Source organism: Suncus etruscus, chromosome 3 (genome assembly GCF_024139225.1).
Source record: "Suncus etruscus isolate mSunEtr1 chromosome 3, mSunEtr1.pri.cur, whole genome shotgun sequence".
Taxonomy (NCBI): domain Eukaryota; kingdom Metazoa; phylum Chordata; class Mammalia; order Eulipotyphla; family Soricidae; genus Suncus; species Suncus etruscus.
Window position 1 is genome coordinate 121,497,505 of NC_064850.1, and position 15,329 is coordinate 121,512,833.

The following is a 15,329-nucleotide window of genomic DNA, read 5'->3' on the forward strand; positions in this document are numbered from 1 at the left end:
TTTGAGACAGAGGCCTGGAGAAACTGTACCAACAGATCTCTGAGTGCTGTCCAGAAGCCTGAGGAAAGTCAGTCCAAAGGATGCTAGGGTTTCCTGCTGGAGCATTTTCGATAGGAAGAGGAGCATTTTGACAGCATTAGGAGGGAAAGTGGCGCCCCCCTTGGTCACAGGAGGAAGGGGCAACCTCTGCACCCTCACTGGAGTCTCTTCTCTCTTCTGGTGTCTGGAGCTGTGGCAAGTATCTACCAGAATGTTCCTCTCTGAAGCAATACAGTCTCTCATGTCTGCATCATTGGAAACGATCAGTTTCCTTAAAGCAACTGTTTGGGAGAAATCGTCAATTTTTGACATAAGCAATCTAGAAATACTTGTATATGTGAGCATGTCTGTGTGTATCTACTGTGTAATAGTATATGTAGAAGCACTTTTGAGTGTTTTTAAGTGGTAAATGTGGGCATGTATGTCTCTGAATGTGTATATCTGTATATCTGTTCAATTGTTTATATGTAAACAATTTTATGTTTATGAATGTGTGAGTTCATTTGTATGTATCAGGGGTTTATTCTCATTTTTTTTTTTGCATTTTATTCCTGCACTTCTCATTGCCTCAGGCTTATAGCAAACATATCAAATCTCTGCAAGCACATACTGCAGGCATCAATATTGATTGTTGCTTAGTTTTCTGGGATAGGTACAACCTCTATTTTTAGAAGCTGACTTTCTAGTCATTATAAAAGAATATTCTTGGCAGCCAACCTTTGAGATCACCTTTATTGTTCTTTCAGTTATTGAAATGCTTCTACTGAAAAACAGTCCACTTACATTACTACTTAGAAATTTTAATCTTGTTAACAGATAAAAATGAGGCATATTAAAAATGTGGAGAATGTGTTTGAGGTATGTTGGAGTGGACCAAGAAGCCTCCAATTTGTTCAAAACAAAAGGCTTTTCTAGACAATGAGAAGAGAAGGAGGTTGTACTGGCAGTAAAGTTTACCTGACCCCAGATCAGAAAGGGGCAGACAGATCATCTCACTACTGAACAGAGTTCCTGATGGAAGAATTGAACCTGAATTCTGTTTGGTGATGTGAGACTTAGAATAAGGGACTCCATTTTGGACTTGTTATCTTGTTAACAACTGGGATCAGCAATGCTTACCTGTTGAAATTAGGTGTTGTGTATGTATGTGTGTTTTAATAAAGATAGAGTAAGAAATATTATTTCCCTTCCAATATTTGTTTCAGGCAAAAGGTTTGATACTCTGGCCATTAGTTTTTAGATTATAAAGAATTAGTGCATGTAGGATTTTATATATGTGTATATAAAGATTATTTTACTTTCTTAGACAAAAATACCTGTAAGAGTATATAAAAATGACAAAATTGTGTGTGAAAGTGTAAATTTTTTAAGTCTATGACATGGAAAGATCTATGAAGAAAAAATTCTATGAAGTAGAAAGATCTACATTTGGTTTAGCTTTGTTCATTTTTATCCTTTGATTTATTCCAATTTCAAGATCCATTATCTCGGCATGCTTAGATCTGTCAGCTCTGTTAAACTCTGCCTCTTGCCCAGGACCTGTTTTCATGGCCTCTTGAACATTAGCATACTGTTATATGGGCCCTTCTAGAATCTTATCTCCTTGAAGAGTATGACTATGGGCACACTCCATTTCCATTTCCCCAATGGCCAGTACATGAAAATCTCCTATTTTGCTGTCAGGGATACAAAAATGGTAAGCTAGTTTAGAAAAATGTCAACAACTATGCATCTACCCATTGTCCAGGTGACTTTGAATACATTCTCAAAGGAAATACACATTCCTGGGCCCAGAGAGATAGCAGAGTGGTGTTTGCCTTGCAAGCAGCTGATCCAGGACCTAAGGAGGTTGGTTCAAATCCCGGTGTCCCATATGGTTCCCCGTGCCTGCCAGGAGCTATTTCTGAGCAGACAGCCAGGAGTAACCCCTGAGCATCGCAGGGTGTGGCCCCAAAACCAAAAAAAAAAAAAAGGAAATACACTTTCCTGTCTATATTCCTAATAGCTATAGTTTGGAATCTATAGGGTTATACTCCAATGGACATACACAATGAAAATAATAAATTACTATATCATATAACAGTCTGAATAAGACTTACAAAGTCCAGTAAAAGCCCAAACCTAAATACTAAAAATTTTGTAGTAAACACATAAATACAAATTCATTCTAATAAAACAAGCAAAGTAATCTACATTGTTAAAAGTCAGAGTAATAATGACCTATCTAGGGTACAGAACAGTATGAACCATACTGTTACCAGGTATGTTGAGTATACTTTGGAACTATGAGTCCAGCTACATTAATATTGTTGATTCACAGCTTATTGTATGCTGTACCTTTATGAAAATGTTAATAAAGAATACTATAAATATTTAATACAAAATGGTTTCTAGGATCTTTTGGTTATTGAAACACTTCTTATAAATATTTATTTACAAAGAGTTCATAAATCTAAGTTTGATTTTAAATATTTTTAATTTCAACTTTTGAATTACAGTGGCAATATATATTAGTAATTTAAATTAATTCTTATCTTTTTTAGGTTTTATCTCAACTTTGTCACTGAAGAAGTGGATAATCCTGAAAAGTAAGTAGTCCTATTTACTATGTAATATTTGTGATGAATCATTGTAGGTCTTGTAGTTGAAGAGATAGAGTTAAAGAACTAAACATGGGGCTATCAACTTTATCTTCATTATCACCTTTATTTCTTGGAAAGATGTAATTGACTTGATTTTATTATGATTAGATGGGATAATTGTTGCATATTTTACATCTAACATAAAATAATCTAGTAATCTAAAACCAGTTTTATTTTTGGTAAATTATCACCAAAAAAGCATGTGCATACAACTTAGCATGAACTCTCAGATTTCCCTAAGTGTCCCATAAAACACTTGATTTTTTAAATCATATGTATGAGTTTTTCCATAACTATCCAATTAACAATGGTAATTTAATCAATGAAAAATTAGTATTGAAAGCTTAGAAATGAAATAACTGCATAAGATTATATAAATGGTAATTGGGGTGCTGGGTGATTGCTTTTAGTATTTGCTATAACTTTTAATGAATAAATTACTTGATGACATATATGTATAATGTTTCTAAAATGGACTAAATTAGAAAAGTGAATTATATTTATAATGTAGGTCTAAATACTTGACCTTATATAGGAGGAAAATAAATCCCTCTTCTGGAAGTAGAAAATTTAAAGAAACATTGTGGAATACCCAGATAGAATTCAATAATTGTTTAATTCGTCTGCCTTTTATTTAGTAATTTACCATATTCTAACCTTTGTGGTAAGATTTACCTGATGAGTAATACTTGTACTTTGTGTCTTCACAGTTTTATTGCTAATGAGTCAAATGTGTAAATAAATAAATGGAACATGATGAAATTGATAGCATAATCATTTACTCAGTTTTGGCAGAGAAGAAAAGAGGGAAAATGTTTCAGTCTATCTATAGACAAATGGCTTAGTTCTACTTGAAGCAAGGAGTAGATGTTTTCTAGGTAAATGTGAAAGGGAAGAGAGAGGCAGAGAAATAGGGCAAACAAAGGAGTTAGTTCTAAGAAAAAGCCAGCAGGAAAGGGGAGCTAGTCCAGGGCAGCATGGGCATCGGAGAGAACATCTAAGGACTGGCAGTTCAAATGAGGGTCAGCTAAGAAATTCTGTCACAAAGTGAATCGGGAAGGAATGAGATAGTTGCTGATTAGAGCTGGCCAAGGGCCAGTACCAAGTCCCAGTATTGTCAGTGTATAGTACAAAAACCAGCAGTTGAGGTTAATAGATGTCATAGTATTGGAATCAAGTTATCTGCAACTATAGATGTCATCTAAATACATGATGAATTATTCTGCTGAGAAGTCTTACAAATTTAGGACAGTATTTCCCCATTTATACTTGGAGTTAGTGTCAATTATATATATTTATTGATTAAGAACTAGTTATGACTAATATGTTGAAATGATTAGCTACTTTCTAGGCTAACCTCATTGTTTGGGAAGATAAATTAGCTGGACTGTCTTTTTCATCTTTGAGGACAGTTCATAACTAAGCAGGAACTCAGAGAAGAGCCAGATCTTTCTAGATTTTATATAATATACTTATTGAATTTCCATGAAATTCCATGAAAGATCTGGCTTTGATTTTTAATAAACTCTTAACTAAAAACATTTTAAAGAGCTCAGTGGAAAAAAATCTGGTATCTCTTATGAAAAATTGTCAAGTTGTAGGTTTGTAGATATGACCCACAGATTTTATTACCTAGTAAAACATTGGTTTAGTGTAGTTCACATTCTCTGTTACCAATTTATTTATTTGAGGGTATTTAGATGTTACTCAACAGTGCTCAGGGCTTCTATTTGACTGTGTCTCAGAAGTAATCCCTACCAGTGCTCAGGTGACCTTATGCAATGATGGGGATTGAAGCCAAGTTGACTACATGCAAGGCAAATGCCTCAACTCTGTACTATCTCCCTGGTCCAACATTCTATTTGAATGTTTTTAAGCAACTTAATCATAGTTTTAATTGCCGCATATACATTAGTACTATTGGTAATAAGGCTTTTGCTAAACATTTTATTATCCTCTTACCTATATTTCTAAAGTGTATTATCTCTCAGAAATATAAAGTCAAGGATTCTTTCTTTCTCTGCTCTCTTCTTTTTTCTTTCCCTTACTTTCCCTCTTAATTTTAAGACCTAAATTCACATGTGGATAATGTTCATGGTTTGGTACATATAAATACCTCCAAATAAGAATGATTGAATCAGTAGGATTCTTTTCCTCTTACAAAGAAATATTTTTATCTCCATAAATGAGGATAATAATCTCTTTCTCATTATATTATGGTTATAAATATATGGAGATACTTAGATTAGTGTTTGTCACTTTTTAGTCTTGGTTGCTGTGCTCTGTTTTAGGAATGAGGTAAAAATTTATTCCTGTACATTTTCTCTTTGCTTCTAATATCCTTATCACTTCTTTTCTTTCACTATTTTATAAAGAAATAGAAAATAATTATTTCACACTTTATTGAATCCTGTTCTTCTAATCCTTCAGTGGCTAAATTGATACATATTTTATGATCACTCCTCTTGTGTACAGATTTTATTGGAATTTTCTATTTTGATAGAATAAGCTGCATTATAAAGAAGAAATAGAAAATGTAAAAGTTTTATAACAATTTAAAAGCCTCTTTCAAATCCAATTTAAATGGATTATTACCACTGGTTGTTAATATTGGATGAAATAGTTTTATTGCTGAAAATCTTGATTTATTCAACTTTCTTTATAAACCTAGAATAGTTGTAGTTTTCATGTTATATTTTAAGATTTTAAACTGAAGAACTTTCTGGACAGATGAGGTCAAGATAATGTGTAAGTCCTAGAACTGAAATTAAAGAAAAAGTATCATATTTTTGTTTGTTTTTCTTCCTGGACACTTAGATACTCACTTTAAAAAATAAAGTGAAGCATTTCATTTAAATCTAAGCCAAGTGTTTACTTCTTAGACTAAGAATATGAGACATCTACAAATTCTCCATAGAAATAAAAAGTTAAATTCATTTTATTTGTTTATCAACTCAAGACATTTTGGGTTGTGAGCGGATTGTTTCATACCCCAATTTTTTAACTTCTCTGTGTTCTGTTGACGGTCAGTTTAGGTTTTAAAAATTGAACTTAGTTTTTAAATACAGAAGATGCTTTGAGAAACATGAATCTACTCACTACAAATATTGAGAACAGATGGCAAAGTTAGGAGGATCAGTGTAGATGTGTAATTTATCTTATTTGGTCGGCAGACATGGCTCCAAAATGCCTCCAGGAACCAAGCAGAATCGTGACAATTCTGCCTCCTGTGTGATGGGTGGGATGGATGGGTTTCCTGATCCAACACAGGTGCCCAGTATAGCTGTGTTGCAAATGAAATTGACAGGGGCTGCTGAAGGACTAGCATTTCTCACTAGCCCTTACCAAGACTCAAGGATTTTGCTAAGGCCATCATTCATTTAGCTGTGTGGAGTAGTAATGGGGTCAAAGAGTTCAGACCAATGGTCACCTTTAGCTGCTCTTGACAAATCATTTTATTTCCATGCAAATCTCTCCAATTCCCTAATATTTACTCTGTGGAGTAATTTTGGTACTCTGTGGAGTAATTTTGGAGCTGCTTTCATGAATGGGACCTAAATCTTGATTTCTTCTTGTGGAGACAAGTGTGGGGTCCAATAGGAGATAAAAACCCACGCTTCCAAGCCCAGAAAGTGTTAATCCTCAAATTCTGGCCATAATTTCTGCTTATGTCATGACATTCTTCATGGGGACAATGTTTCCAGGTTTTTCTGGTGATAGGTATTTTGCAGAAGAAAGTCTTTTAAGTGACTTTTTACAAAGCATGGGGCTAATCATTGACATTTAATAATGATATAAAAATATGGCATTTTAATAATGACCTCTTGCATGGTGCCTGACTCCACAGACGAACATATAGTGGAGCAGAAATTGTATTTTTCTGAAATGTAAATGTCCACAGTTTGAACCATGAAGAGGGATCAGAACCCAAGGAATAAATGACCTTTAAAATACTATCTGCCCCACCCTCCACAGAACTTTGTAGATGTAATGATTGCTAATGCATGCATTTGTTTTGAACAATTACAGTGTTGTTTTTTTTTTTCAAATAGATTGAGTTTTGCCTTCCAAAATTCCTTTCATGGCGCCCATGTCATCTATCATTGTTCAAAAAGTTACACAGTGCGAAGAACATATCATTGAGATGTATAATGTTTGTGATCCAGCTCCAAGATTGATAAATCATGTCTTGTGTTGATGAGAGCCAAGAAATGAATAGCTTGGCTTTGACCTTGGGGGTCTAAGATTAGTCGGTTTGTCTATTAGACTTGTTCCAATGTTCTTCTCACTCCATTTATTCCTTCTGTTCTGAAGAGTTGGAAATAGTCGTCCTGGAGGAACTCAGTAAAGCTTGACATCATCAGTCATTTTTGAAGAGCAGGTTATCAACATGCTATGAATAATCAACTGTAATAGAAGGTTTAAATAATCAGAGTGTCATGTTTAATTAATACTTTGCCTGCTTCCCATTTATATTAATTGATGCCTGAAAGTCATCACACCTTGAGCCAATGATAACTTAGGAGAAGAGAAACTTGGTCTGGGAAAAACGCCTGAAGCCCTTTCAGGAAGAGTGACCCATCACCATTGGTCAGGCAGGAACAGTCTAAGAACAATTTTTGTCTGGTTCAGAAACTACAAATGGAGATACTTTGCATGTATTCTTGCAAAAATTTTAGACTCACCTCAAGATAGAAGAAAGGCATTTATGAATAATATTTTACCTTTTTTTTTTTTGCTCTTTGGGCCACACCCTATGATGCTCAGGGATTACTCCTGACTATGCGCTCAGATATTGCTCCTCGCTCAAGAGACCACATGAGATGGGATCTAACCAAGGTCGGTCCTAGATCGGCAGTGTGCAAGGCAAACGCCTTAATGGTGTGCCATCGCTCCAGCTTTAGCTCAATATTTTACTTTTTTGTGCCATCTATTGCTAATTTGACAAAAAACACAGAACCCCCTCTCCCACAAAAAATTAAAAATCTTCTTCAGGGGCTGGAGAGATAGCATGGAGGTAAGGCGTTTCCCTAGCATACAGAAGCACAGTGATTCTAATCCTGGCATCCCATATGGTCCCCTAAGCCTGCCAGGAGCAATTTCTGAGCATAGAGCTAGGAGTAACCTTGAACACTGCAAACATCCCCCCCACAAAAATCTTCAAATGTCCAATGTTTATGATAAAACCTTAGACTTATTTGAAGTTTTTCGCTTGCATTTTGGTATTTTCAGATGTATGTTTTTTTTTGTTTTGTTTTATTAGTTTTTTGTTTTTGGGCCACACCTGGTAATGCTCAGGGCTTACTCCTGGCTCTGCTCAGAAATCACTCCTGGCTTGGGAGACCATATGGGACGCCGGGTATTTAACCGAGGTCCATCCTGGGTCAGCTGCATGCAAGGCAAATGCCCTACCACTGTGCTATCGCTCTGACCCCTGTTTTTTGCGGGGGGTTGGGTCATATCCGGCAGCGCTCAGGGGTTACTCCTGGCTCTATGCTCAGAAATGGCTCCTGGCAGGCTCGGGAGATCATATGGGATGTGGGATTTGAACTACCATCCTTCTGCATGCAAGGCAAATGCCCTACTTCCATGCTATCTCTCTGCCCCCCCCTTTTTCTGTTTAAATAGGAGATGGATCTTTTTTTAGAGGGAGGTGTAAGGTCATAAATAATGAGAAATTCCCTACCACTGTGCTATCGCTCTGACCCCTGTTTTTTTCTGGGGGGGGGGGTTGGGTCACACCTGGCAGCACTCAGGGGTTACTCTTGGCTCTACACTCAGAAATCGCCCCCGGCAGGCTCCGGGGACCATATGGGATGCTGGGATTCAAACCATCATCCTTCTGCATGCAAGGTAAACACCTTACCTCCATGTTATCTCTCCAGCCCCTAGCCCATCATTTTTAAAAAAAATTTTGAAAAATCTTCCAAGCCACAAAAAACTGCATAAACACAATGAATTCATCATATATACTTAATGAATGGAACTTTGTCACATTTATTTTATATTTTTAACTTTATAGTTGTTAGAAAATAATATATAATAAATGTCTTGTTAATTCTATGTGCCAACTATAGAAATATAAAATTATGATTTTAGTAAAAAAGCGTTATAATTTGCATTCTCAGAATAATTTTTTATTTGACAAATGCTCCTCACATTCTGTGAATCTGAGGTTCCTAGGCATGTGTTCTCCAATTACAGAAAGTTAACTATAGATACATATAGAAAAAAATTGGATTATTAACAGAATTAATCTGCAAAAAATACTTGCTGGATGAATTTCTCTAAAACAGTGAGCTCTAATAAAATTCACATGTGAAATTAATTTTATATCCAAGTAGGAAGTATCTTTATGAATGATGGCAGGTACTGCTAGAATCTTTTTTGGCAGGTGACAATATGTCTCTTCAGTTGTCGAGAGAGTTGACATATAAATCAAAATCATTCCATTTTATATGTATTTCTCCTGGAAATACACATAAAGTTTGAAAAAGCATAAAATATCCTGGGCATTATTGGTATCATCTTACTGCTTTGGTCACTATAGTACAGTGACCCTATTTGACCAGATGTCACAGAGAAGAGATGCTTCTGTGTTCAGAAACAAGGTCACCAAGTTTGTCTGCTTTGTCTTTGTTCCATCTAAAACTTTCTCACTAATGGAACATGTGATTGATGTACATTAGGATCAAAATTCTTGCATTTCTCAGCTTTACAAATGCATAAAAAATACATTTGGCTCAAACACAGCCTGTTCATGGAAACGAGTGTCAGAGAACTGGTGCAGAAATGATAGGATTATATGATAATATTTTATTAGGCTGTAATCAAAGAAGACAGATATTAATCCTTCAAATGCTTTGGGAAAGCCATTTACATTTTGTTTTAAATTTAAGGATTCTAACCCTTATGAAGCACAAAATTGAAGGTCAGTGATTTTAGAGTTTTATGGCTTCTCAGATAAGTTGATTCTAAATTCTAATTCAAATGAGTTTGAAGTTTATGTTTTGAGTCTGGAATGATAAACTCCTTCTTTAGGAAACAGAACAGTGACTGATTTGCGTTTCCCCTATGTTTCTGTTCTTGTAAATTATCCTCCAAATAGAGGTCAGAGAGCAAGAAGAGGTGAATTATAGGATGTCAGAAGGTAAAGGAGAGAGAGGCCTTCCTCACTAATATGCCACCCGGTTATCAGGCAGATTCTTTCTCTCCTTGAACACATTCATATAAAGTAAAATAAGGAAACAAAGTATGACTTCCTGAACTGGGCTAATCCTGCTTTTCCTGTTTATCCAGACTAGAAACCTGCTGACTGCTTGAGGTTGGGTAAATTATTGGTTGGGTGGCAGTAGTCCAACTGGGCAGGTTCCTTTTTTTGGTGGTAATGGGGTCAGGTGCACCCAGAACTTCTTGAGGGAAAGATATGGTGCTGAGCATTGAACTCAGGTCTACTGTACAGAAAGCATATGCTCCAGCCTTTTGAGCTATTTCTTCAGCCCTGGTTGTCTTTCTACCAGGGATCCTCACACTTTTTAAATAGGGGGCCAGTTCACTGTCCCTCAGACCATTGGAGGGTCTGGCTAGAGTAAAAACAAAACTTATGAACGAATTCTTATGCACACTGCATATATCTTATTTTGCAATGAAGAAACAAAACAGATACAAATACAATATGTGGCCCGCGGGCCATAGTTTGAGGACCACTGCAAGAGATCCCCAAGGAGAAAGGGAATAAAACCTACCAGAATCCTCTTTATTTGAGAAAGCATATATCCATTGGTGGTCAAGGCTAATTTCTGGCTCTGATCATTCTTTTGTTTGTTTATTTGTTTTTGTTTTGTTTGGGGGGGGCAAACCCGGTGACGCTCAGGGGTTACTCCTGGCTATGCACTCAGAAATCACTCCTGGCTTGGGGGATGATGGGGGATTGAACCATGGTCTATCCTAGGCTAGCGCTGGCAAGGCAGACACCTTACAGTTCTGCATCACCGCTCCGGCCCCCTCAGGAATCATTCTAACTAGAGCTTGAGGTACTAGATGTAGTACCAAATATTGAACTCTGATGGGTTGCATATGTGGCAAGTGTTTAACTGCTTTGCCACATCTGGCTCAGAATCAGAATCCTCTTATTGGAAAGGACACACCTTCCTTCTCAGTTCAAAGCCCTGTTCCCACTCATTTTTACACCTCCCTTCCCCAAGTACGGATTTGGAAATTCTTTGTTATACTGCAGGAGGCTCACAGTGAATGGTTTACCATGTGGTTCTATTTGGTACAACAATTCTTTGACCACCATTCTTGATTTAGTCCAAAGATAGCTGGGTAGACTTATTCAGAGTCAGGGTGATTTAAGATTTTTTACACAGCAGAATCACATCCATGTGTTTTATTAGAACCAAGTCAACCTATATCCATGCCATTAGGTTCATACTTGTCATGTGCTGAAATTATCTTAATAATTTTGTCTTAACCATATTTAGACATCAACTCAGCTCATCTATATATGCTAGGAAATAAACATCTTCAACATGGATAATCTCATGATGAAGCTGTAGTATCATTGTAGACATCAAAAATGAACCAAAGACCATGGGGACTTGGCTGAAGAAACAATCCCTCCTCTATTCAAAACTTTGAAAAATACTTACTTGCCAAATATTTGAAAGTAGCCCTGGTTCGTGTCATCAGAATTCTAATCCTGTCTCTTCTTAACTAGCTGTGTGACCTTGGGCAGGCCTATAAATTACTTCTGAATTTTTGTTTACCACTTGTAAATGGAGGGTAATAATCCCTATATTAGAGTTCTCCTGGGGTTGTGAGGATAAAATATGTGAAATTCAAAAATGTTAATGAGTTTGACAAGTAATAGAAATACCATCTGCAACCAAAACCTATAGTCTTCAAAGATTAGAATATTTCATAATCTTTGGAAAAATTGAGAGGATTAGCGTAATTGTTTTATAAACTGGGGGTGCTTTTCTATACACACGACCTATTAATCAGCTTGAGAAGTTGTTCTGCATCTTCAGCAATGTGCCCAGTTATTAGTAGTTATGAGCCTCTGAAGATGATGAGAACTGCTGTTTATTTAATTGTCTCCAACTCCCTTAGGTGGCTTCACACTCAGGCATCAACATCAGATAAAATATCTTGGCACATTCTGTTTCCTTTTGAAGCAACTATATGTGTGCCCATACCCAGGCATCTTTTGCTACTTAGTTACTTGTTACTCCTCTCCTCCAACATCCTGTTTTGCTCACCTTGAGAGCTGAGACCGCCAGCTGGAGGGGGTTGCAGGCGCGTGGCACTGGCCGGCAGAGAAAGGCCCCTCCATCCATCTCACCGTCATCCACCACCATCAAGGACTTTATATTTAATATTTAATTCAACACTACTAATGCTTAGATCATGGATGTCATTTTGCATATTTCCATCAGAGTTGCCTATTGTCAGATTTTCAGTCTTGCCCAGAAACTCTTTGACAAACAGGCTCTTGATCTTGTTATGGAATATCATGTGCTGTACTTTTACTTCCAGAAAAGACGCTGTAGAATTGGTACCAAACTGGAGAACACAAAGAGTCAGTTGATAGAAAACCCCAATGGTTTCTATAGGGTTTTGTCTGGGTTGAAAAATCCTTGCCTTTAACAGATTCCATATTGGTAGTTGGGTCATGTTTCAGTAGCCAATAGTTGAATGAAGTTTCATAGGTGGCAGGGTATTTCTTTGTATCTATGAATATGAAATTGGGGAAAATGATGTGGATAGTGGGTTCCATGGTTTTTCTTTCTGTGACAAGATGCTTTTTATTAAAGATACTTGTAATGCATGGGTTCATAGTCCAATCACTGATGTGTTTACTTTGAATATAAATAAGAACATTATAAACTTTAATGTCTCAGGGCCAGCGTGATAGCACAATGGTAAGGTATTTCCTTGCATTCTGCTGATTTGGGATGGACCTGGGTTCAATCTCTGCCATTCAATATGATCTCCCAAGCCTTCCAGGAGTGATTTCTGAATGCAGAGCCCCGAGTAAGCCCTGTGTGTCACTGGGTGTGGCGCCAAAGCAAAAGCAAACAAAAAAACTAAAAAACTTTAATGCCTCTTGGACTTAAACCACACAAGGTGGCAAATTGTGTGGTAGAAAAATCTGGCAGATTTCACCAGTCTCTCCATATATTCCCAAACCAAGAAGACAGAATCAACTGCACAGATCACAAGAGTCAGCAGTAATTACATAATGTCTTAAATAATTAGTCTCTTCTGTTTTTACTGAAAACGGTTTGTTATCATCCTACTCTGCCAGTGGGAGAAAAATTAAGTGAAATTAGATAAAAGAGGGCTAATTAAAAAATAAAGCATATACTTAGGTGTCAAAATAATAGAAGTTGGTTAAGTTTTGGAGTAAATTATCTTAGGATGCTTAGCTAAGACAAGAGATGAAGAGGAATTGTATAATAACTTTCAAAAACATGCATTCATGACTTGACCCAACAGTTGGGTGTTGAAATTTCTTTTTGACATACAGAAGTATTTTCACAGATACAGATCTGACTATAACTTTCTCTTCATGAACACTTAGATATTGTTAGATTATTAATTTTTAATGGTTGTTATAAAATATTATATCATTAAATTATTTGTAACCCAATAGCACTTTGTGAAAATGGGCAAGAGTTTATCATTTTCTCTGCAGTCTGTGGGTGTTCAGTGTGTGTGTTCTGGCATGACCAAAAGTAGCCTTGTAGATCCCTCCACTTAGGAGGGATCTCTGATATGGGAGATGTTATTCCCCAGAACCTAGAGTATGATTGTATTTGATTTTCTCAGGAATCAAGTGTGTAGTTTTTTAAAATCAAATTGTTTTCCCAGATGACTATTTATGACTGTTAGTGGCATTTTATCTGTTGTCCCCTTTTTCATAGTCTCTTATTTTAAATGATAGATGTGGTGTAGATAGATCTGTGACAAAAACTGGGTCCTATCCAATACTCATTAATTAACTTGAGAATGTCATAATCATATACCAAGAAATTCCTCTGCTTTATGTTTTGATCTGTACAGTAGTTTATTTTTTAACTTGTTTATGGCACAGAGCATTCTGAATTACATTATATATGCAAATTAAGTACCATAATTTATGGGCATGTTATCAACCATGAGAAAGACTAAAGATGATAAGGTACAGGGTAAAGAATGGCACAGTCGTTTGGGCACCAGTACACAGCTGACCCATGTTCAATCCACAGTACCACAGATGGTCCCCTGAATCCCAGCAGGAGTGATACTAGGACACAGAGTCAGGAGTAATACCTGAGTACTGCTAAGTGATTCCCTTCACAGAGATGATAATGTGCAACTTTCATGTATGATGTATATATGACTTGCAAGCAATGTCATTCTCAGAACCTGGAAGATTCCCCCAATCTGGGATCTTTTATAGGTACCCCATGTCCTGATCTTTTATGAACCATGACTCTTTGGTTCCTGGATTTCTTCCATCACATGCTTTCAAGAAGAGAGAGCAACAATGTGATCCTATCTCTACATTTCTAATGGTTTCTAAATGGTTTCCATCTTCATATTACCTCCATGTACAAATTAACCTTGAGAAAATAAATCACAAAGGGATGGGATGAGAAAATTGGAAAGGAAGTAACCTCAAATTTTCTTTCACTGTAAAGATAGAGAAATGGCAGCCACAGAGATGGGTTAATCCATCTATATTTACAAGTTGAAACCCTCATTCTGTTGCCATCCTCTTTCCAATCATTTAGTGTGGTTGAACATAAATCTAAGAGAGATGGATATGGCAAGAGTTTAGCCTTGAAATTAGCTGGGGGGGAGCATGCCATCATTAGAAGTGACCTGAATGTCACTTGAGAACAGAACAAAACTGCTTTTAAAACTACAAAACCATTAACATTTGTCTGCATCAGACTTTCCAAAGCTGTTATTCAAACAGATAATGAAAGAGGTCTGAGGGTAGCTGAATTAAGACATCTATTCCAAGACTTTTATTGAAGGTCATTTGGTTCCAAGATTAAAACAGAAACTTGATGATTAGAAAAATGCTGAAATGTTCGCATATTTAAAGAAAATCACTGCCTTTCTCGCTGATGTTTATACAGAAATATTAGTTCTTTAAATGGTGCTGATCTCTCCTTGGGGAGAAATATTTAGTTTTTCTGTATTGATACTGCCAAGGCATCACTTCCTATAGTCTTGCCTGAGGCAAACAAAACACAATTGACAGAGAAGACAGGATGAACCTTTTGAGGCAGAAAATGACAAATGAAAAGACTGAGAAGCAGTATCAGGAATCTTTGAGCAGGAATAGGGTTTGATTTCTCAAATTCTTTGTCTTAGCTCAAGGGGATCTGGCAGAAGAAGGGTTAATAGTTTAAATGCACTTACTTAGGTCCTTTTTGGCCCCTTAATTCTTTTAATGCCCTAGATGCTTGCTTTGGGGTGAAGATATGATCTTGTGGCCAATGTGGGGAAAACATTTACAAATTGAACACTCAGTTGACTTTGGCTCATGGCTGTTTAGGATTTAGGCTGGTTCCCATCTAATTCTGACACTGAGGCCAAAGGCTTCTATAGCTGGCAGGTATTTTTCCCTCCTTGGGTCTGAGAGGA

At 36.6% G+C, this 15,329-nt stretch overlaps 1 protein-coding gene across 1 annotated transcript in view; it reads left to right on the forward strand.

The window, feature by feature from the left end:
* Positions 1-15,329, forward strand: part of SLC7A11 (solute carrier family 7 member 11) — a 74,267-nt gene that overhangs the window by 30,291 nt on the left and 28,647 nt on the right. The window contains exon 6 of the mRNA XM_049770076.1: positions 2,583-2,627. Coding sequence (XP_049626033.1) covers positions 2,583-2,627 — 45 coding nt within the window. The remainder of the gene's footprint in view (positions 1-2,582; positions 2,628-15,329) is intronic.